Here is a 25212-nt window from a genome sequence, read left to right on the forward strand (position 1 = left end):
TACTAATATGGAATGTATTTGATTTTAATTAACTCCTAAAAGCAAGGGGAGATGTTTGAACTCTTATCTAAAATTATTTAACAGTTTTCCACAAAAAGAAAAGACAGTACACAGAAGTTAGATTTTTTTTTTTTTCTAACAATGAAAAGCGTTTTATTGCGCAGCTCTAATTTTTATGGCTTTGCCCTTTTGCTGTAATTTCAGGAAGGCCGTGTACTCAGCTGCAGCTTTTGAACCCAGAAAGATTTGCCCGGCTAATTAAAGAAGTTATGAATAGTGTGTGGCCTGGCAGAGACATGGTGGTACAGTGGCGTCCAGGTTTGGAAGACAAAAATCACCCATCAGTTTCCTGGCTTAAGATGGTCTGGAAGAACCTGTATATACATTTTTCTGATGACTTAACTATGTTCGATGACATGCCACTTATTCCCAAGACACTGCTGGAAGAAAACCAGGCATCAATGGAACTGGTTAGACTTAGGAATCCATCACCTGTCATTCTGGACGATGAATCTGAGACTCAGCTCCCGGAATATTTAGCTGATATTATTCAGAAAGTTGGTGGAGTTGTACTTAAGAAGCTAGATACGTCTATACAACATCCACTTATAAAAAAATATGTGCATCCACCTTTACCAAGTGCTGTTTTACAAATAATGGAAAAAATGTCCTTACAGAAGCTATGCAGTCAGGTTGCATCTTTCCCATCAACACATAAAGATGCTCTTAGGGGATTCTTAGCTAGTTTAACTGATGCAAGTGAAAAAGAGAGAAGAATTATTCAGGAATTGCAGGTATTTAAAAAAATTGAAAAATCATGTGATGAGTGTGTCCCTGTTTTTACTGGACTAAAAGGTTGTAAGGTTTTACATCACACTGCCAAAATTCCTCCTGGTCTAAGATTTTCTAGTGCAATAATTGACAGCAGTGATGAAGCGACAATTCGCTTAGCTAACCTGCTAAAAATAGAACAGCTGAAAAGCACAGATTGCTTAAAGTTTATTATACAAGACATTAGAGGTGATTTTTATTCCTGTGATGAAACAACACAGATAATGCAATGGGTTCTTGAAAATTTGACTTTTCTGAAAAATGAGAGTATAGATGTGATAGACTGGCTGACATCTCTGAAGTTTATTAAGATTTCACAGGAAAAGATAATGTCAGCAAATGAACTCTTTGATCCTGAGGTAGAACTACTGCAAAATTTGTTTTATGCTGAGGAAGAAATTTGCTTCCCACCTGTTATTTTTACAGCTTCTTCAGATATTCTTCATTCTCTAAGACAAATAGGCTTAAAAAGTGAAGCCAGTCTTGATGAAAATGATGTTTTGAGAGTGGCAAATAAAATTGAAAATTTGCATGCTAGTTCTAACACCGATCATGATTTATTATTAAGAAAAGCTAGAACTCTCTTGATGATTTTGAACAAAAACCCTACATTGCTTCACTCATCAGAAACAAAAACAGCACTGAGAAAAATGAAATGGATTCCTGCGTGTAAGGAAAGACCTCCAAATTATCCAGGATCCTTAGTCTGGAAAGGAGATCATTGTAATCTGTGTTCCCCACCAGAAATGTGTGATGTATCTCATGCAATTTTAGTTGGTTCCTCAGTTCCCCTTGTGGAAAATGTGCATTTGAATATAGAAAAAGCACTTGGCATCCCCTTCAAACCTAGTATAAAAGCAGTCTTAAAACACTTCAAGGTGGTAGTTGATTGGCACAGTTCTAAAACCTTCAGTGATGAGGACTATTATCAGTTTCAGCATATCTTGCTTGAAATCTATGGATTTATGCATGATCATTTAGAAGAAGGTAAAGAGGCTTTTAAAGCCTTGAAATTTCCTTGGGTTTGGACTGGTAAAACATTTTGTTCCCTCACACAAGCAGTAATAAAATCAGTACCTGGTCTTGACCTCCAGCCTTATCTACATTATGTGCCAAAAACTATGGCTAAATTTCACCAGTTGTTTAAATGTTGTGGTTCAATTGAGCAGTTAACACCAGACCATGTTTCTATGGTCATTCAGAAGATATATCTAAAAAGTGAGCAATCTCTCTCAGAAGAAGAGAGTAAACAAAATCTTCACATCATGTTGAGTATTATAAGGTGGCTCTATAGCAATCAGATTCCTGCAAGTTTGCATACACCCATGCCTCTGTACAGTGGCAAACTTCCTTATAAACTTGCAATGAGGCCAATTCATGAGTGCTGTTACTGTGATATCAAAGTTGATGATTTAAATGATTTACTTGAAGATTCTGTTGAACCGATAATTTTGGTGCATGAAGACATACCAATGAAAACTGCGGAGTGGTTGAACGTTCCATGCCTTAGTACAAGATTGATTAATCCAGAAAATATGGGATTTGAGCAGTCTGGACAAAGAGAGCCTCTGACTGTGAGAATTAAAAACATTTTGGAAGAATATCCTTCCATTTCAGATATCTTTAAAGAGCTTCTTCAAAATGCTGATGATGCCAATGCAACAGAATGTAATTTCATGATTGACATGAGACGAAATATGGACATAAGAGAGAATCTTTTGGATCCAGGAATGGCAGCATGCCATGGTCCAGCTTTGTGGTCATTCAATAATTCTGAATTTTCTGACTCTGATTTTCTAAATATAACTCGATTAGGAGAGTCTTTAAAAAGGAGTGAAGTTGACAAAGTAGGAAAATTTGGACTAGGATTCAATTCTGTTTATCATATCACTGATATTCCCATTATTTTGAGCCGGGAGTTCATGATTATGTTTGATCCAAATGTTAACCATATCAGCAAGCATATTAGAGATAAGTCTAACCCAGGGATCAAAATTAACTGGAGTAAGCAACAGAAGAGACTGCGAAAATTTCCAAATCAGTTTAAGCCCTTTATAGGAGTTTTTGGTTGCCAGTTACCACTGACGATAGAATCTCCTTACAGCTACAAAGGAACGCTTTTCAGGCTCTCCTTTAGAACTCAGCAGGAAGCTAAAGTGAGTGAAGTCAGCAGTACATGCTACAATACAGCAGACATTTATTCCCTTGTGGATGAATTTAGCATTTGTGGTCATAGGCTGATAATATTTGCTCAGAGTGTAAATTCAATGGTTTTGAAATACTTGAAAATTGAGGAAGATGATCCTGGGGTGGCGCAAGATATTATCACTATTAAAAAGAATCAGTATTCTTCCAAAGCCTTGACTGCACCAAACGTAAGTGTTTTAAAGGAAGCAGCTAAACTAATGAAGGTCTGCAGCAGCAGTAATAGAAAGCTTCCCACTGAAACACCAAAGTCCTCGTGTATCTTACGGATAGTAGTAGAAGAATTTCATCATGTATTTAGACGGATTGCTGATTTACAGTCTCCGCTTTTCAGAGGTCCAGAAGATGATCCAGCTTCTTTCTTTGAAATGGCTAAATCCGGACAGATGAAAAGGTCGGCGGATGAGCTGCCACAGAAAACAGTAGATTCAACAACATGGCTTATATGTTCTTGCATGGACACTGGAGAGGCCTTAAAATTTTCTTTACATGAAAGTGGACGAAGACTAGGCCTTGTTCCCTGTGGTGGAGTAGGAGTGTTGCTTTCTGAAACTCCGGATCAAAAGTGGATTGTGAAACCTAATTGCAACAACGTAGGGGAAGTATTCTGCTATTTACCTCTACGAATAAAAACAGGCTTACCTCTCCACATAAATGGCTGCTTTGCAGTTACTTCGAATCGGAAAGAGATATGGAAGACAGACACGAAAGGAAGATGGAACACCGTATTCATGAGGCATGTTATTGTAAAAGCCTACTTAGAAGCACTTTGTGTTTTACGTGACATGACAGTCAGCGGTGAGCTAGTTGATTACAGTTACTTTGCAGTGTGGCCAGATCCTGATTCAGTTCATGATGATTTTTCTGTTATTTGTCAAGGGTTTTATGAAGATATAGCTCACATGAAAAGCAAAGAAGGGATCAAAGTATTTTCTGATGGTTTCTCTTGGGTTTCCATGAAGGATGTAAGATTTTTAGATGACTCAATACTGAAACGACCAGACATTGGACCGTCAGCCTTTAAGATCTTTCTGAAGTACCTTAAAAAAACAGGTTCCAAAAACCTGTGTGCTGTAGATCTCCCTTCTTGGGTAAAGACAGGATTTGAAGAAGCAGGATGCAAATACATATTACTGGAGAACACTTTCTCTGAGAAACAATTCTTTTCTGAGGTATTTTTCCCTAATGTTCAAGAGATTGATGCAGAGCTGCGTGATCCTTTAATGCACTATGTTCTCAATGAAAAAGTTGAGGAGTTTTTAGGAATTCTTCGTGTTACTCCTTGTATTCCTTGTTCTTTGGATGGACATCCATTAGTTACACCCTCAAGATTGATCCATCCTGAAGGAAGAGTTGCGAAGTTATATGTTGCTGAAGATGGAAGATTTCCTTATGGCACTACTCAGGACTATCTTAATCCCGTTGTTTTGGTTAAACTTGTTCAGTTAGGAATGGCTAAAGATGATATTTTGTGGGAAGATCTGATAGAACGTGCAGAGTCAGTAGCAGAAATTAATAGGATTGATCACGTTGCAGCTTGTCTCAGAAGCAGTATTATACTGAGTCTAATTGATGAAAAACTGAAGTGTAGGGATCCTAGAGCTAAAGAATTTGCTGAAAAATGTCAAACCATCCCTTTCCTTCCTTTCCTTACCAAGCCAGCAGGCTTCTCCTTGCACTGGAAAGGCAGTGATTTTCAGCCTGAAACAATGTTTCCAGCAACTGATCTTTTCACTGCTGATCATCAAGATACAGTTTGCCTAATAGAACCAATTCTTAATGAAAACTCCCATTCTTTTAAAGGTTGTGGTGCTCTGTCACTAGCTGTCAAAGAATTTTTAGGTTTACTTAAGAAACCTGCTGTTAATCTGGTCATAAATCAATTGGAAGAAGTTGCCAAGTCGTTTGATGGAATTACATTATATCAGGAAAATATCACTAATGCTTGTTACAAACATCTGCATGAAGCAATGTTAGAAAATGAATCAACAAAAGCTATGATAATTGAACAACTGAAAAACAGTAGTTTCATTCTTGTTGAAAATGTGTATATTGATCCAACAAAAGTGTCTTTCCATTTGAATTTTGAGGCAGCACCTTATCTCTATCAGTTGCCTAATAAATATAAAAATAGTTTCCGTGAACTATTTGAAAGCGTAGGTGTGAGACAGGCCTTTACAGTTGAAGATTTTGCCCTAGTCCTAGAATCACTAAATCAGGAAAGAGGAACCAAACAACTGACAGAAGACAATTTTCAGCTTTGCAGGAGAATAATTAGTGAAGGAATATGGAGCCTCATTAGAGAGAAGAAGCAGGAATTTTGTGAGAAAAAGTATGGTGAGATTTTGTTGCCTGATACTCGTCTTGCACTTCTGCCTGCAAAATCTTTGTGTTACAATGACTGTCCATGGATTAAAGTTAAAGACACAACTGTTAAATATTGTCATGCTGATATTCCAAGGGAAGTTGCAGTAAAGCTTGGAGCAATTCCAAAACGACATAAAGCTTTAGAAAGATATGCATCTAATATCTGTTTCACTACCCTTGGAACAGAATTTGGCCAGAAAGAAAAATTGACAAGTAGAATTAAAAGCATCCTTAATGCCTACCCTTCAGAAAAGGAAATGCTGAAAGAGCTCCTTCAGAACGCGGATGATGCAAAAGCTACCGAGATCTGTTTCGTGTTTGATCCTAGACAACATCCAGCTGATAGAATATTTGATGAGAAGTGGGCGCCACTTCAAGGACCAGCTCTGTGTGTTTACAACAATCAGCCTTTTACAGAAGATGATATCAGAGGAATTCAGAACCTTGGGAAAGGTACAAAAGTAGGAAATCCCTGTAAAACTGGCCAATATGGTATTGGTTTCAATTCTGTTTATCATATTACTGATTGCCCTTCTTTCATATCTGGCAATGATATACTTTGTATTTTTGATCCCCATGCTAGATATGCACCAGGTTCAACATCAACAAGTCCTGGCCGCATGTTTAGAGATTTGGATGCGGATTTCAGAACGCAGTTCTCAGATGTTTTGGACCTCTATTTAGGAAATCACTTTAAACTGGATAACTGTACAATGTTTAGGTTTCCTCTTCGAAATGCAGAAATGGCAAAAGTATCAGAAATTTCCTCAGTTCCATGTTCAGATAGAATGGTTCAAAATCTTTTAGATAAACTGCGTACAGATGGAGCAGAACTTTTAATGTTTTTGAACCACATGGAAAAAATTTCAATTTGTGAGATAGAAAAAACAACAGGACTACTGAATGTGTTATATTCTGTACAAGGCAAAATCACTGACGGAGACAGACTGAAGCGAAAGCAATTCCATGCATCTGTAATTGACAGTGTAACTAAAAAAAAGCAGCTAAGTGAAATACCTGTGCAACAGATAACTTACACAATGGATACTGAAGACTCTGAAGGGAATCTTACAACTTGGTTAATTTGCAACAGGTCAGGCTTTTCTGCAATGGAAAAGGTATCCAAAAGTGTTGTATCAGCACACAAGAATGAGGACATTACTCTTTTTCCCCGTGGTGGAGTAGCAGCTTGCATTACTCATAATTACAAAAAACCCCACAGAGCATTCTGTTTCTTACCTTTATCTTTAGAAACAGGGTTACCTTTTCATGTGAATGGGCACTTTGCTCTGGATTCTGCAAGAAGAAATCTATGGCGCGATGATAATGGAGTTGGAGTAAGAAGTGACTGGAATAACAGCCTAATGACAGCACTGATAGCACCGGCCTATGTTGAACTGCTAATTCAGCTAAAAAAACGGTATTTTCCAGGCACTGATCCTACAGTATCAGTACTGCAAAACACACCCATTCATGTTGTGAAAGACACTTTAAAAAAATTTTTGTCCTTTTTTCCAGTTAACAGACTTGATATTCAGCCAGATTGGTATTGTTTAGTGAAAGCAGTTTACAGTTGCATTTATGAAGATTTGAAACGGCTTTTACCTGTTATGCGAGCTCCAAATATCGATGGTTCTGATTTGCATTCTGCTGTAATCATCACCTGGGTTAATATGTCTACTGCGAACAAAGGTAGGCCTTTTTTCGACAACTTACTACAAGATGAATTGCAGCACCTCAAAAACACGGAGTACAACATCACAACGCGCAAGACAGTGGCCGAAAATGTTTACAGACTCAAGCATTTACTTTTAGAAATTGGATTTAATTTGGTGTATAACTGCGATGAAACTGCAAATCTTTATCACTGTCTGGTAGATGCAGATATTCCTGTTACCTATGTGACGCCTGCTGACGTCCGACTCTTTTTGATGACTTTTTCCTTTCCAGACTCTAATTGCCACATTGGAAAGTTACCTTGTCGTCTTCAGCAGACAAATCTGAAACTCTTCCACAGTCTCAAACTTCTGGTTGACTATTGTTTTAAGGATGCAGAAGAAAATGAAATCCAAGTTGAGGGCTTACCACTTCTTATTACCCTCGACAATGTTTTGCAAATTTTTGATTCCAAGCGACCAAAGTTCTTAACAACATACCATGAACTGATTCCGTCTCGCAAGGATCTCTTTATGAATACGCTGTATTTGAGATACAACAGTATTTTACTTAGCAGTGATGTGGCAAAAGTCTTTGATATCACAAGTTTTGCTGATCTGTTATCGTCTGTGTTGCCTAGAGAATATAAAACTAGAAGCTGCATGAAATGGAAAGAAAACTTTGCGAGTGAATCTTGGCTTAAAAATGCCTGGCATTTTATTAGTGAGTCTATAAACATTAAGGAAGACCAAGAAGATATGCAAGCAAAATTTGATGATGTTATTGAAACTTTGAAGGACTGGACTTTGCTTCCAGGTGTAAAGTTTACTGTCTCAGCTAATCATCTTGTTGTGCCAGAATGTGATGTTTTGCTGCCCCTCAGCATTATGCATATAGCTGTTTTTCCGAATGCTCAGAGTGATAAAGTTTTTCATGCTTTAATGAAAACAGGTTGTATTCAGCTGGCATTGAACAAAATTTGCTCCAAAGACAGTGCTTTAGTGCCTTTGTTGTCAGGACATACAGCAAACATAGACAATCCTTCAAGCATTCTGAAAGCCATACAATATATGGTACAGACATCAACTTTTAAGACGGAAAAATTAGCAGAAAGTGACTTTGAGGCTCTTTTAATGTACTTCAATTGCAATTTAAGTTATTTGACATCTCAGGATGACATTAAAATTTTAAAGTCTCTTCCATGCTATAAATCCATTAGTGGCCGATACATCAGCATTTCAAAATATGGGACGTGTTATGTTCTCACAAAAAGCATTCCATCGATAGAGGTAGATAGATGGACACAGTCTACTTCATCAGCTTTTCTTGAAGAAAAAATTCACTTGAAAGACTTGTACACCATGCTTGGCTGTGTCTCTGTGGATGATCTTGAAGTGTACTTGAAACATCTTTTGCCAAAAATTGAAAGTCTGTCTTACGATGCAAAATTAGAACACTTGATCTACCTAAAGAATAGACTAACTAGCATTGAGGAAACTTCAGAAGTGAAAGAACAGCTCTTTGAAAAGCTAGAAAGCATTTTGATCATTCACGATGCAAGCAATAGATTAAAACCTGCAAAATATTTTTATGACAGAACTGTAAGAGTCTTTGAAGTTATGCTTCCTGAAAAATTCTTCATACCTCAAGATTTTTTTAAGAAACTGGAACAACTTACAAAACCGAAGAATCAAGCTGCGTTCCTCACATCATGGGTAACTTTCCTGCGGCATATCGGACTAAAATTCATTATTTCACAGCAACAGTTACTGCAGTTTGCTAAGGAGATCAGCATGAGGGCTAATACAGAAAACTGGTCTAAAGAAACACTGCAGAATACTGTTGATGTCCTCCTTCATCACATATTTCAAGAAAGAACTGATCTGCTGTCAGGAAACTTTCTGAAAGAATTGTCACTAATTCCCTTTCTGTGCCCTGAACGAGCTCCTGCAGAGTTTGTTAGATTTCATGCTCAGTATCAAGAAGTTAATGGAACGCTTCCTCTTATACGATTCAACGGTGCACAGGTAAATCCTAAATTCAAACAGACAGATGTGTTACAGTTGCTGTGGACTTCATGTCCCATTCTTCCTGAGAAAGCAACACCCTTGAGCATCAAAGAACAAGAAGGAAGTAGTCTTGGCTCACAAGAGCAGCTTGAGCAAGTTTTAACTATGCTGAATGTTAATTTGGATCCTCCCCTGGACAAAGTTATCAATAACTGCAGGAACATATGCAATATAACCACTTTGGATGAGGACATGGTGAAAACTAGAGCCAAGGTCCTAAGAAGCATTTATGAATTTCTTAGTACAGAGAAAAGAGAATTCCGCTTTCAGCTTCGAGGAGTTTCTTTTGTCATGGTGGAAGAAGGTTGGAAGCTCCTGAAGCCTGAAGAAGTGGTAATAAACCTTGAGTATGAATCTGATTTTAAACCTTACCTTTACAAACTTCCTTTAGAGCTTGGCACTTTCCATCAGTTATTTAAACATTTGGGTACTGAAGATGTTATTTCAACAAAGCAGTATGTTGAAGTTCTAGGTCGCATATTCAAGAACTCAGAAGGGAAGCAGCTGGATCCTAATGAAATGCGCACAGTTAAAAGAGTAGTTTCTGGCCTGTTCAAAAGTCTTCAGAATGATTCTGTCAAGGTTAGGAATGATCTTGATAATATGAGGGATTTCGCCCTTTACCTTCCCAGTCAAGATGGTAGGTTAGTAAAGTCAAGTATCTTAGTTTTTGATGATGCACCCCACTACAAAAGTAGAATACAAGGTAACATTGGTGTGCAAATGCTTGTTGATCTTAGCCAGTGTTACTTAGGCAAAGACCATGGTTTTCACACTAAATTGATAATGTTATTTCCTCAGAAACTGAGACCTCGCTTGCTTAGCAGTATTCTTGAGGAACAGTTGGATGAAGAGTCTCCCAAAATTTGTCAATTTGGAGCATTGTGTTCTCTGCAGGGAAGGTTACAGTTACTGTTATCTTCAGAACAGTTCATCACAGGACTTATTAGGATTATGAAGCATGAAAACGACAATGCTTTTTTAGCTAACGAAGAAAAGGCAATAAGACTTTGCAAAGCATTGCGAGAAGGTTTGAAAGTTTCCTGTTTTGAGAAGTTGCAAACAACACTGAGAGTTAAAGGTTTTGCTCCTATTCCCCACAGTAAAAGTGAAACATTTGCTTTTCTAAAGAGATATGGAAATGCAGTAATACTGCTGTATATACAGCACTCTGACAGCAAAGACATAAACTTCCTGTTAGCATTAGCAATGACCTTAAAATCAGCAACGGACAATCTGATTTCTGATACTTCATACTTAATTGCCATGCTGGGTTGTAACGATATTTACCGGATTAGTGAGAAGCTTGACAGTTTAGGAGTGAAGTATGACTCTTCAGAGCCGTCAAAACTTGAACTACCAACACCTGGCACTCCTATACCAGCTGAAATTCACTATACACTTCTTATGGATCCAATGAATGTTTTTTATCCTGGTGAATATGTTGGATACCTTGTTGATGCTGAGGGTGGTGATATATATGGATCATATCAACCAACTTACACATACGCAATCATTGTACAAGAAGTAGAAAGAGAAGATGATGAAAGTCCCAGTTTTTTAGGCAAGATATATCAGATTGATATTGGATATAGTGAATATAAAATAGTGAGCTCTCTTGACTTGTACAAATTTTCAAGGCCTGAAGAAAGTTCTCAGAGTAGGGACAGCACGCCTTCTACCCCAACCAGTCCTACAGAATTTCCAGTGCATGGACTGAGGACGATTCCACCTCTCTTCACTGGTAAAGAGAGCCACAAAGCAATGTCCTCAAAACATCACACTCCAAAAAAGATAAAGCCGAACTCCTTGCCAGAAATATTAAGGGAGGTGACATCTGTAATTGAACAAGCTTGGAAGCTTCCAGAATCTGAAAGAAAAAAGATAATTAGAAGGCTGTATCTTAAATGGCATCCAGATAAAAATGCAGAAAACCTTGAGATAGCTAATGAAGTTTTCAAACATTTGCAGAATGAGATTAACAGGCTAGAAAAACAGGCCTTTATAGATCAAAATACGGACAGAGCATCAAGAAGAACATTTTCATCCTCTGCTTCTCGATTTCAGTCAGATAAATTTTCATTTAAGAGATTTTATACTTCATGGAATCAAGAAGCAACAAGCCATAAATCTGAAAGGCAGCAGTATAAAGAGAAGTGCCCTCCTTCCACAGGGCCATCTCATTCGCAACGTTTTTTCGTCCCACCCACATTCAGGTCTGTTGGCAATCCTGTAGAGGCACGTAGATGGCTTAGGCAGGCCCGAGCTAACTTCTCAGCTGCAAGAAATGATCTTCATAAGAATGCCAATGAATGGGTATGCTTTAAGTGCTACCTTTCTACTAAACTAGCCTTGGTTGCAGCTGACTATGCTGTGAGGGGTAAGTCAGATAAAGATGTAAAACCAGCAGCACTTGCACAAAAGATAGAGGAATACAGTCAACAACTTGAAGGGCTTACAAATGATGTTCAAACGTTGGAAGCTTATGGAGTAGATAGCTTAAAAACTAGATATCCTGACTTACTCCCTTTTCCACAGATTCCAAATGATAGGTTTACTTCAGAAGTTGCTATGAGAGTGATGGAATGTACTGCTTGTATCATAATAAAACTTGAAAACTTTATACAACAGAAAGTGTAAGAGATTTGAAGAGATTAGAAGACTGTGTTCTCAAGAGCTTAGGTGTTTAATATCATGAGATACAAATGTAATTGTGCAGGTTGCAGGGCAAGAAGTTACATATGGCCAGGCAGTTTAGAAATACAGTGCATATATGTGGATGGTACTGAGGACTTAGAATTGAAGATAATTTAAACAGGATTTTTTTTTTTTAACTGAGCCTGCTGTATAAGCAAACTGTAAAACGTGAATTTTTTTAAAAAATTGCAAGGAAACTGAGCTGCAAAAATTAGCTGTATATACAGTATTGTGGTGAGTTGGCACGTTATTGAACTGCACTTTATATAACCAAAGCTTAGCTTTCTGTTAGATGAAGCCTGTAATTAAAACTCCATATTAGATCTTATTTCATTTAATACTGTGTTTCCAGAAAGGTAATGCCATTTTTCAATGTACTAATCTTAAGACTGGATATATTAGGAAATAGGAGGTGGGATGGAAATGAAAATAACTTTGGAGAGGTGTTGCTCCAAAGCATTTCTGTATTCTTTTGTGTTCTGTGGACATTCATGTCACTCGTAGTAATACTCTTTATCAGCTGGATCTGATTATGAATTTGCTGCAGTATCATATTGTGAACATTTAAAGGATAATTCAGTGCCTGTGAATTGGTACAGTATTTTAATCTGAAGTAATGATACTTGATTTAACATGCAACTTCATGTCATGCATTGAGTGCATTCACTTTATTATAAAATAATTAGGTATTTAATTTACATTTTTTCTAGAGCCTGTCATCTTTTGTTTAATGAGAAAAATGAATATGGATGATGTAAAACTGACCGTTATTATGCAGTGTTTTATGATTTTTTTTTTTTGAAAGCCACAGGTCAAAGCTCATTTTTCAAAGGTCTAAATTGCTTGAGTTTCTTTTTGTGTGTGTGTGTGTGTGTGCCTTTGTTTGTGTACATATATATATATATATATATGTTTTTTTTCCACAAAAAAATATTGGTAATAGTACAATTCAGTGTACAGGGGGCACTTTTTTTGTTACACGTTACAAGGTGCTGCAATGTAATGCTCTTTTTATTTTGTTGTTCACTACAGCCCTAGACAAGTCTGATTTTTATTTCACACCCTTTCTTTTCTAATTTGTAATACTTTTGATAATGTCACATTAGCTATTTGTAAAAAGAAAAGAGGGAGGGGGCATCTTGTTAGATGATTTTTCTTTGCTGAATCAGCCACGTTTTACATAAATGTTAATCATTAACAAGTGAGTTGCTGTTACAATTGTTTACTTGATAGCACAGAGAAAAAATGTAATTTAACTTACAGAATGTACAGGAAAATAAACAACACTGAGCTTGCAGGGTTAATATGGCTGTGAGTGTTGTAATCCAAAAGAAAAAATCATGACAAAGGCTTCTGCTTTGTGCAAATTAAAAAGGGCTTGTTCTTGTCAGAAAAATCTTGCAAGTAATTATTGGCAATGGGAAGAAATTTGCTGTTAGGAAAACTGTACTGCTTGTGAAGCCATGTGGTTATTTCTGCTGTAAAATATTAAGTGCCATAATTTTAATAAAGAAAAATGCAAACATATACTTTGGTCTGATGTGTTTTGGTTTTATAAGCGAGACTAAATTTACCTGTTATTTCAAGCTTTGTTTTAGATAAGTTAATATGTAGTCTTTTTTCAATTCATTCTAAGCAATTGTCAAATATTAAAGTTAGAAAGGAAAAAATTTGCATTTTTCTTGTAATGACAAATGTTTGCAGTTTTCTAAAAAAAAAAAAAAAAATACATTTTGCTGATTTTTGCAATAAATTGCATGTAAGTAAACCACAAATCTTGGTAATGCCATGAAATAAATTAGTTCAATTTGTTCCCTGGATTTTTTTTTTTAAATAGATTGCTTTGTGGCTCATTCTACTTTTGTGTATTGATTAAGTCAGATTAACAGTATTCTGGGTAGGCAAATAACACAGTTTTAAATACTAACAACGAAAAACAATTAACATTGTCTGCATTTTTTCAGTTTAAATGCCTAAAACATCAGAGAGTAGGATAGCGTGGAAACAAGTTGAAGAGCAACAGGAGAACACTTCAGTTTTTAGGTGAGATTTTGGGGGAGGAAGACTTTTAAGCATGTAACTGTGTCTTGTAAGCAACTTATGTTGCTTTGTCAATATTATTATGAACCATTACAATGGCTGGCACAGAGCTATTAAGTTATTTTGTTAATTATACCGTATAAGTTGTCAAGTGTTAACGTGAGAAAGAAAATGGTCCCAGTCCTTAGGAAGCTAATAATCTGAATTAAGTTTAAATATTGGGGCAAGGTGAGCAAGAAAAATTGAAAGATAAAGGAAAATTAATATATTATTTCATTAATCCTGGTGTAATACCATCAATCAGTTGCAACAATATTTACATACGGATGCAGAAAGACAAACAAGAGTGATTGTATGAATTGGAAGTATCCTTTATCTTTTTTTTTTTTTTTTATTGTGTAGTTGAACGTAACAGGTAGCTTAAATACAAGGCCTTTTAAGACCAGGAAACTGTATTGTGATAGAAACTGGTTTCGTAAGTGCAATTTAATCTCATTATGTTGGCTTAATTTGTTTCCTTTTGGTTCAGCTGGAAAAATTGGAAAATAGAGAATAGCAAAATTGTTCTTAAGTTCTGCCTGGAAGCTCGGAAAAGCAGCGTGTGATGATTCTTAGCAGGGGTCTGTAGAAGTGAATGTTAGCATGTGCGTTCCACAAGCACATATATTTAACATATTTGACAAGTAGTTCTGCACATTACAAAAGTTCATGTAAGCCTAAGGGTCTTTTAGACAGGGACATGCCCTACTGATCTTCCACATGTAACAGGAACATGTGTCTTCAAAAGCAGCTTCAGCAGTCCCATCTCCCAGGATTACAGTTGCGAGAGGTTTAGCCAGGACAACTGGTACAGAAAACTGATTGAACGGTGCATTTAGTAATTGAATTTAAAGAATTGTGGTGGTAGAGCCATGGCACTTTTGTTACAGTTTATCTATTTGTGGAAGCCTCAAAATTTTCTTCTCAACAATACCATTAAAACCTATTCTAAGAAAGCGTTATGGTTCATTGCCTCAGCTATGAGTGAGAAGATGTGACCTTTTTCAGAGGAAATAGATTTTTATGCAGCCAGCTATTAAAAAGAAACATTATTTTGTAAGGAAACACAGCTTGCAAAATTTGTACACAAATAATGTCTCAGTCCTGTTTGCATAAGAGACCAAAGTGAAAAGCAGAATCAAAATAAAGTTATTGTGGTGATTTGAAAACTAAGATTTGTTTAATTAGTATATGGCTTGCATTCAGTTAGTACTTGGTTTGCTTTAAAAAGGGGTCGTAGCAAAACCTATTGCAAATCCTCAAAGTAAAAAGGGTAGTACCAACGTTTGGATTTTGTATTGCTGGGTCTGAACAGTTGAGGGTGGCTTGACTGCTATTGTGGAACGTAGGCAGAAGTGCTTCTTGTGAAGGGCAAATAGTATAAATATAGTTAAACGTGAAGAAACCAAAGTAGATATTTACATTTGATGAAGGCCACTTGGAGGTTTTTGTCGATGAGTTGGTTTTTTTTGTTTTTTGTTTTTTTTTTACTAACTCTGTTTGTTTTATTTGGTGCAGTATCTCTGGATGGTTAATTCAGTAGCACTGACATCTTTCTTGCTTACTTTCACCTACCACAGATGAAGACAAATGAATTCTAGATGTCCAGTGAAGCCAAATTGTAAAGCATATTCTAAATGCTTTTAGAAAATGAATTTTTTATCGTGGTCATGATTTAGTATTCATGTTTTAAAATAATGTACATTTTACCTTTTAAGAGTGTTAGGAAGATGTTTTCTTTAAAAAACAAACATTCATGTAAGCTATGCTTCATTTGAACATGAAAGGAGAAACAGACTTTTCAAAATGTATAAAGTTTATTCAAGAATTCAGTTTTCAGGTAATTCTTGCAATTTCCTTATGCATAAAGCTATATAAAGATAGACAAATATAAATACTAAAGGACTGTGAAATGGAAACAGTGTTGTGTTTTGCCACTTCCCATATTTACTACCATTTTGATCTCTTAATTTTTCCATTGTGTAATAATCCCAACTATAACAAGAACTGCTGTAAATTATTCTTTCTTGGGGAAAAAATATCTGTGCAAATGATACAGTTCACTATGCTAGGTAGTATTTTTTTTCCTCCATTTACATGACACTTTTCAAAATAAGCTAGAGAAGTGCATACTTGCATTTTCCTGTGCCATAATTTCCTGTTAGTTTGTAACCATGTATTTTTGTTTAATTCAGATGGAAACAATAATTTGCAAGCATTATAAGACATAAGGAAAGATATCTGCATGGAGATATCGTGAATGATAATTTAGTGATGTTTAAACTACACTGAGATCAACCACAATTCAGATGTTAAGATCAGCTGATTACACTGTGATAATTTTAGAAATAACTTTATTTCTCCACTTACCATAATTAAAAATAATCCCCAACATATTCTTCAGTGACAAAAGAAGTTGCCACCCATGCTTTTTAAAGCCTGTAGTTTTTGCCTTCACAACTGAAGCAATGCAACTATGTGTTCAGTGTCAGTTTTGTAGCGTAGTGAAAATGAGAACTGGCGCTGAAAAAATCAAGAGGATTTGGTGATTTGAAGAGGATATCGGTGATTTGGATAGTGGTTTGGCGTGGGATTGCAGGAGATGTGTTTAGTATCCTGTCTTGCTACAGAACTCACTTGTGAACTTAGGTATGTCAAAAAGGATGATTGCCCTAGAAAGGCAGCAGTTTTGCAATGTCTTACTGAGGTGCCATAATGCTCAGTAGCGTTATTAGCCAGGGAAGTGCACCGTGTTTTTCCTAGGTGAATACTACAGCTACGTAAATGTTACCTCAAATGGAGCAACTTCAGTGGAAAAGGTTCAACAGTAGTTGCTTCCAAATGCCTTATAGTTTAGGGGTTAGGTTACACTTGTGTTACGTGAGAAACCTGGGTTCAAGCTCTATATTAAGTGTATAAGCACATTTGAAAATGTGCCTCCAAAGTGAAAGCTTAAGATGTGTAGCTTCAAATTCCATCTTTCCATTGCTTAGCAGAACAGGCAGATTGTGACTAATGTACTTATTTTCAATATCTGGCTAAAATTTAGGGATTAAACTAGGTGAATGAGTAGTTTCGTACTGTATGAAAGTGAGTAGATATGTATCCTTGATGTCAGAAATATATATAATGATAACTCGGATGCCTTTGAGACTACTTAGTGGCTGAATGGTCTAAGGATTGAAGTTCCTGTCCTGCTGTTATGCTAGACCTATGAAAGACTGTTACAACCCTCCAGGTTGCTTGTAGTGATAATTCTTAGGTATCTGGCACATGTAGTGGAATTTGCCGTCCTTTCTGATAACGTATAAGATTTCCATATAGTGAATGACTGCTCATAACTTGGTCTGCACCATATTGTACATGAATTGAAACCACCTAAGCTGACCTTAAAGAAATGCTGGAGAGAGGTTTCTGTTAAAGCCTGTCTCAGCTGAAGGCTTATTTGCATTACTAAATAGTAGAGAGATACTGCTCACTTTTGGGCTAACAGCCCCGGACTCACTCCTGAAGGTAGATGTGTAAGCCCTGGAAGAGGGAATTTCAGAAATGGAAGATGTGGATAACCTATAGGCAATGTGTTAGCAATTAGAGCACTCTTCAAGTAACACGAGAGACCTTGATTCACTTGCCTCCTTTGCCTGAAGGGACCCAAAAGCTCAGCTCTCACACGTGTGTCCTACTCTTTCCTATTGAAGCTCTTCTGGTTTGCATTAATTGCTGTGGGCTCCACGCAGCTGATGAAGGGCAATTTCAGTATTGTACATTAACAGTGTTGGATAAAATACAAAGGCGGTCCTTGAGGCAAGGACAACCCAGGGCTATACCGCAATAAGAGCAGATACTGTTAACTGGGAGCTCTTTCCCCACTTAGTCTCTTGTGAGTACTTGGGATCTTGACCTAGTGTTGGTTTCTTTGATTGTCTACTAGAGCCAAAGTAGCAAGTTTAATAAACGGTATAGTCTTGCCCATTCTTTTACTTTGTTCTGATTCTACTGCCTTAAGAATGAACATTTTTTTCCTCTAAAGGAAGGACGCTCTGTGATTTTAATAATGATTATTGTTTAAGCTTTTGTTATAAACAAACACAAAGGGCACTACCTGACAGCAGCTCCTAACTGGGTAATACTATCAGCAAATATATACAAAATAGCATCAAAGGGGTTAAAACCCGTGAAGTTTAAACAACAGGCTATTAACTACAAATCCTGCTATCCAGAGGTGTGCAAACAATTTATTTGTGATTTCAGTGCAACACTACACAGGGAAATGGGTCTGCAGTCACGTTTCTCTACAAGGTCAGGAAATGCTTTGTCAACTCTGGTGAGCATTTATGCTATATTCAAAGTCCTAATATAAAAAATATTAGGGTAGTTTTACTCTATCTGTGATGGGGTCTCACTTTGATAAGATCAGAAATACCAGTCGACAGCTGCAGATAGAAGTGACACAGTCCTCTTAATCGAATCCTGCAGGCTACAAAAAAGGATTTTTTTTCTCCCACAGCCCAAACAGTTCCTTTTATCAGACAATCTGGAGCTACATTAAAGATTTTTCTTTTCTTTTTGCTAGTCCAGCTGGCAGAGCAAATAGTCTTGTTGAATTAGCATGTCCTAAAATATAAAAGGGATTAAATGAGTGTGATAGTACAGGCAGTACAATAAACTATGCTGTTATAAAATATACTAACATATTTCTCTTTTGTACAGTTAACAACTTTGAAGACACAGGAAGGTATAAGTTAGTAACTTGTGGAGCTTTTTCTATTAGTCTGTTTTTCATGTGAATCTCAGTAATAAGCAAATGAGCATATATGTTGCCAAATTAATATAGAAAGCTATCAGAAAATTAACACATTTTGCACAAAACTCATACAAACACATTTTCTTTCATATTTTGTGTTATTGCAAGAACAAAATTGCATAGACCATTTGCTGGCACTTTCTGAATTCCCCGTATAATGCTTTATCTTATCAAATAGTTCAAGTAATTCCTTCAAATGACGTTCACCCACTAATGCAGTAAGTGTTTACATGTAGTGAGAGAAAAAAACATGGAGCTCAAAAAATTTTAACAATATCATTTGACCAAATAATAGTTCGGTGTTGGAAACATATTCCTTTTATTTTTTATTATGCTGTTCCTATGGCTGATTTCAAAACGGTACTGCCAAAACATTTCATGTGAGTCAAGTCATTCTTCTGAAGCTGTTGCTTGTGCTCTTCTGCTTCTCCTTTCACCTTATAGTCCAGGTTTCTAAATACAGATTTGTTTCCTAAACTGAAGTGCTTTGTTTTTTAAATTTCTGCTTTCAGTTAGTAGTAATATAAAACTCAGAATAGCAAGGGAATATGTGGCATTTTCTGGGACTTTATTGACAGACACGGCTATATTCTTGGCAAGTGGAGCCCACGCCAGCCACTGACAAATAGAGCTTTCCATCCGGACAAACACAGATCTCGTAGAGCCCCTGAGAAATACCAGATCCGCCTCTTGTACCCTCTGGCAATTTAGGCAATCGCACAGTTTCAGCATCAAGCAAAAGCTGCATGGGAGAAAGCAGGACAAAGGGGTTTGTTAGACATAATAATACAATAAAGAAGAAACTGTTCCAGAGGACAGCTTGACTATGTCTAGATGGTGACTTCAGAATCGCCTTTGGCCTAAGCTGTTCATACGCAAACCTGCTCTAAGGCCTGGGCTCTTCAGGCAAGCGCTGGAGGGCGGGAGAGGGTGCCCTTCCCGTGGCATGGGTGCAGCTGTGGCTCCACCCGCATGCTGGCCAGCTGGGCACGGGCACTGCTGCCGTCGTGCGGCCCAGGTCTGCTAAAGCCTTGCAGCTGTGTCAGCGCATTAAGAATGGACACACAGGCTGGCCTGAGTTGCTGGGTGCAAGAACTCACAGTCTGCGGTGCACCATAGCAGGTAAATAGACTGCTGCATTTCTAGTGCTGCTGCTGCTGGGAAGCTCTTAAAAACTTCTGTAGAGCTTCACTCCTCTATCTAGAAACCTAAATATTTCTGAAACTCTGGGCCTGAATCTCTTACCTCTGGTGCAAGAATCCCACTGGAGTGCCTCAGGATTAGTGTTACCTGGGAGCTGAGCAGTATCAGAGTTTTGTTTAAAACGTTTCTCTAAACTAATGCAACATTAACTCGATTGATACTGTTATTTACTCTGACCTCTAAAAAAATAAATGTCTTACTACTGGCACTATTAGTTTTAATATCCTGTCTCCTAAAATGTGAAGAACTGAGTTAGAACTTCGAAAAAGACATAATGTTCTGAGATTTAATCAGCTGGTAAGAGCCACTGTAGTCATGGAAACAGGAATGCTTTTACTCACCACACCATCACTGCTGTGTAGTTTGATATCCATCTGGGAAAGAGCTTCAATATTCCCAGCTTGTGCTTTGATATTAATTCCTCTTGGTGCATCCATGCTCAAAGACCGAGTTGGTGATTCCAGTCTGAAAGCAGAAAGAGGAAATCTGACAGTAGCACATTCTCGTATATTCCTTTCTTGTGAATTATAAGTAAACATTGAACAAAGAAATACTTGAAGGATATCACCTGAAGTCAAATAAAAGATGACCGCCTCCTTTTTTGTCAGGCAGATTTGGAAAAATAGGCAGCTGTTTAAACACTACTGTATTCCGCCCCCCCCCCCCCCCCAAAAAAAAAAAAAATGAATTCAAGATCATAATACAGACGCAAGGAATATATAAGTACCAACCCTCTGAAATTAATTCAGAGATTTATTTCAGTGTAAGTGTAATTTATTGTTTCTTTAGAAATGAGAATCCAGTTTTACATTCTTTAGTTTGAATTTGTTTTTATTTGTGCCATAACAGAGTGTTGCAGTTTGTACACTTAGTGCACTCTAGAAAGCTTGTAATCAACAAGAGTTTTACCTCTACTGTCAGTTAGGCCAAATTTCACTCAATGCATATGCGTAGTTTAACTACTTAGGCGTTTAAGACCTACAAAGTCAATAGCTTGGTTTCAAATAAAGGCTATGCAATACAAAGGAAAACACAGAGCTGCAAACCCTGCGGTGCCACCAGATGGCAGACAGGGACCGTGTTACCCGAATGATCGCTCCATTGGGCCAGCTATGCAGGATTAATGGATTTTTATTTTCCGAAGAGATAAGGTCTTGTTTCTTCAGAGGTCTGGCATCATTTCCACAATAAACAATACGGATAAAAATCACGGGAAGGAAAGAAAAACTCCAAACTCAGCAACAAGCTAGTCATTATATAGCTTCTTCTGAGGGTTACCTAGTTGAGAACTGCTTCGTCTGGAGGCACTGGGAACTCCACAGTACCGCACTTTTTGCATGTTGTCTTTCATTCCTGAATACTGTCTCACCCTTCCTGATGACACCAGCTTGTACTTTTCACTATGATTAATCAGGTGAATAGGAAGGGTATTTCACTCTCCCTGCTTGTGTTATATATTCTTTTTTGTCCTAGAGAAAATGAATCAAAGGATTCTGTGTTTTTCATCAGAAAATTTAATCCTCAATGTTTTAAATAGGGAAGCAGATACATGTTCCTTTTTTTTTTTTTTTTTTTTTTTGCCGAAGTGTGTTGGTTTTGCCCTGACACACATGGATTTTTTTTCAAGTGTTTTTTTTTTTTTACTTCGTTTGAAATAATTTTTGAAAGACCTCAGGCCTTCTGCTAGGTACTAAACTGTTCGTGTCATAGGAGTGGGGACCTGGACAGCTGTCTGACTGCTGCTGTCGGAGCTAATAGCATGAGACAAGAAAGAAGGAAGAGAAGAGGAAAGCAGGCTTCAGGGGAAATTCTAGTTTCTCTGAGTTATGCGAACATTTCAGTGGTCTCAGTTTACCTTACAGCCATGTTACCTTTCCTATTCTGCACATTCCTATTCTGTACAAACGTAGCATAACACAGGCTACATCTATAATATGGACCTCAGTCGTGCTTCCCAGCCCCCTGATCTGCAGCTGTGCACCCACCATAACTCAGCAGCATCAGACGCAAGCCCCAGGCAGGCACCAGCTTTCCCCATCCTCTGTGTCTTGGTGTCCACCTTCTGGAAATCTAGTGTGTGTGTGTGCGAGCACATGCTGCTGGCTGGTGCTGTGTGCTCCGTCACGTGTGCTGAACAGCTGCCGGTCTGGATGAGCGGAGGACTGTGCCCCGAGGAGGTCCTTCACCAGGTATGCCTCCCACAGTAAGTCTAGGAGCTGCCTGCCAATCACATGCTAGAGGAATGAAAAGTTTTCACACGCAACCCTGATGTAGCTGACTGATGGATTTCATTTACCTTCAGAAACCGCTTCAGTTCTTTCTTTATTTGCAATTAATGCTTTACAACTGGAAGTTAAGAGAAGTTTGTTTGTGCTTGCATAAAACTTCAGTTGTATCTAAAGACATCTGAAGAAAAAAAGCTAAATCTAGCTGATAATGACGGTGGAGGATAATTTGATTCTACCACACCTAAGAAAGTGATATCTGAGCAAGATCACTGACACTTCATTTTATATCCCAAGAGCTGAAAGTGATTCAGGCCATATTTGCTCATCACTGCTGCTCCAAGGAAGCAGAAGCATCTATGTGCTGCTCCCCTGACAATTCCTGGTTTAGTCACCTTCAATCAGTTTAATCTCCAGATTGATAATTTAAATTCTTAGCAGTGGATAACAGTATCATGGTTGCACAGTAGGGCCATACCCATAAGATCAACCCAACACCTGATCCCACAGTCTCAAGGCTCTGAGATTGCAGGCCTCTATTATGATCATGTTGAGTACAAGCACCAGGCTGTTCTGCATCAGACATCTAACATTACTATTAGTAATCTTTATTAAGCAATGTCCATAATTTAACAATTTTTATATTACTTTTTGCTTTAGATAGATAGCTATATTTAGCTTACACTTTTATGAAAAGGGAACTCAGTTTTTCACTGCGTGATGTACATGGGAAGTGTAAGTTTCACGGGAATATTTTTAGAGAGGCACATTTGTACACAACATACAATGAAAAATTAATCAAAGTTCATATTTTGAATAATTTTTTAGTTTAATATATTTTCATAAGTTACTGTCATTGTAGTTGTATATGACAGGAATACAACTGTTTCGTTAGTTCATTTTAGGAAAAAGCTATAAATATTGAAATAGATTATGTTTTTTGTAAAGCGTTTCAGTTACATAAATAATGTGTATGTAGGCATACATTTTTCTTTTTAAGGATTGTTGAGTATTAGAAGAAAGCAGACTGGGACAGATTTCTGAAGAGCACATCAGACCTGCCGTTTGAAAAGTAATCAAATACCAGAGAAATATTTTCTACTTTCTACCAAAATTAATGCTGACAAGAAGTGTAAAGGTTCCTGAATCACTTAGAGATTTATGATTTGATTTATATATAATTTAAATTACATCACAGAATTACATTTGCTATATTAATCACAATTCTAAGTTTCTGCTGTTTATATAGCTCCTATTTCCAGATTAAGTAAGGGCTGATTTACTTAATTAAGCAAGCCACTGGAGCTTTCTGGCAATGGGAACTGCAGTGGAGCTTAAGCAGGGTTTTTAAAGCTGACTGGAACTATTATGCATGAAATTTTAGCAAAGCAAATTGAACAAGGATAATGATATTTTTCTTCATACAGCTTTCAAAGATTCAGTGTCTCAAAGGCAGACCTACAAAAAGGGGAGAAGGCACCTACTGTGGAAATTATGTGCCTCTAATTTTGAATATACCATCTCAGTGCCCACTTGGTACTGAAGGCATGTGACTCCCTCAGCCCCTTTGACTTTGACCTTAAATTTACCTCTACTCCTCAGTGATCCCAGCCTAGGAGCACCTCCAGGTTGTCGCTGTGGCAAGTTCGGACCCCTCCTGAACACTTAAGGCCTGAGGACCGCAGAGCTGCCCTACCAGAAGAGCTGACCCATGTGGACACCTGTATTAATGCAGAGTGTCTCAGAAAGATATGGATAGAGCACTGCAATTATTATCTGTGGTGATATTTTAAAAAGACTAATAAAGAAAAAAGAGCTTTATGATCAGTGACTGGTGGATTTAGTTAAAGGAGATGACTAGAGGGAGTGGCTCTGCACACCTAATCATTTGGTTTAGTAGGAAGCAGATACACTTCTGTGTGCAGGTAACAGCCGAAATGAAAGTTTCAAGATGCATTCCCTAGGCAATAAAAAAGGGCAAAACTGAGCAAAAAGTTGATGTGCATCCCTCAAAAGTCTTGGCAAAACAAGGATTCAGTCTGCTTGCAAGTGGTGGGCAATCAGAAGAGGGAAGCTGATTGTCTCAGCGTTTTTGTGCTTTGTATAATGTTCACCTGAATTCAGGCCATAGAATGATGAGGGAATATATTGTTACCAGTGACTTTATCTATTTTTTAAATTACAGACATATACATTTAATTGAATAGAATGGGCTGAGGCTCTTTATCACCTGGAGGAATTAATCCATGCAATGTGCTGTCCTCAAATGGAACATCTGTCATTGTCTGTATCTTATCTGGGGAGAGAGACCAGGAGCTTCCAGATACTGTGTTAGCTACCATACAAGCAGTGTGGTGCAAAAGCAATTGGTCTGTAAGGCACAAATAGATATGAAGGACTTGACATCCACGTTCTGTGTGTTTTGGGGATTACTTCGACTAGGTATGGCCTGGCCCTATAGACTGAACACCTAGAAAAGTGGGAGCACATTAGGTGCACTCCGAGAGAGCACAGCTTTTACTCTAATGTAATCCAAAAGCCATGCAGTTTGTGTGCACCATGGCAGTTTCACAATGAGAACCATGGTGTGGGGAGCGCAGGCAGTTGGGAGATTTCCATCAAAAGCATGTTTCTAATTTGAATTAAAATGCTGATGTAGACACACCTGCAGAATGTGAAGCAATGGAAACCACACCCAAGGTCACCTGCCAAGTAAATCTTTTCCCTTGCTTTCCTTCACGACTGCCACGCAGCGATCCCTGCAGCCTGCTGGAGGTTTGCTGGCAAAGTGCAGGGATGCTGCACGGCAGTGAGGGGGCGCAAGTAAGCAGTTTCTGCTAACCAAGGCAATGTCTTTCATACCTCTGTCATCTGTCGGATACTGGCCCTCCAGCTGTCCGTAGCAACTAAAGCAATTGGAAGATAAGATTTTAATTTTTGTCTTCTAGCTGGTAAAACAGTCGTAGAAGTCCACTATATGGTCCCATCTGGCTACATAAGTGCTGCTTGTTTAGTGCTGGGGTGTGCAGAATAATTTATGCAGAACTGCGTGAAAGTCTTCTGAGGCAATCTGGAC

At 37.7% G+C, this 25212-nt stretch overlaps 2 protein-coding genes across 17 annotated transcripts in view; one reads left to right on the top strand and one right to left on the bottom strand.

Moving 5' to 3' along the window:
* The window catches only part of SACS (sacsin molecular chaperone), a 30677-nt gene extending 18759 nt beyond the window's left edge, over positions 1 to 11918 (top strand). For both annotated transcript variants that reach the window (XM_068930222.1, XM_068930223.1), the window contains one exon: positions 205 to 11918. In XM_068930222.1, the coding sequence (XP_068786323.1) occupies positions 205 to 11768 (11564 nt within the window). In that variant the 3' untranslated portion in view covers positions 11769 to 11918. The remainder of the gene's footprint in view (positions 1 to 204) is intronic.
* A 3784-nt stretch (positions 11919 to 15702) lies between these two features.
* The window catches only part of SGCG (sarcoglycan gamma), a 143056-nt gene continuing 133546 nt past the window's right edge, over positions 15703 to 25212 (bottom strand). For all 15 annotated transcript variants that reach the window (XM_068930224.1, XM_068930237.1, XM_068930225.1 and 12 more), the window contains 2 exons: positions 20253 to 20376; positions 15703 to 19450 (listed from right to left, as the gene is read on the bottom strand). In XM_068930224.1, the coding sequence (XP_068786325.1) occupies positions 19277 to 19450; positions 20253 to 20376 (298 nt within the window). In that variant the 3' untranslated portion in view covers positions 15703 to 19276. The remainder of the gene's footprint in view (positions 19451 to 20252; positions 20377 to 25212) is intronic.

This window comes from Struthio camelus, chromosome 1 (assembly GCF_040807025.1).
Source record: "Struthio camelus isolate bStrCam1 chromosome 1, bStrCam1.hap1, whole genome shotgun sequence".
Taxonomy (NCBI): domain Eukaryota; kingdom Metazoa; phylum Chordata; class Aves; order Struthioniformes; family Struthionidae; genus Struthio; species Struthio camelus.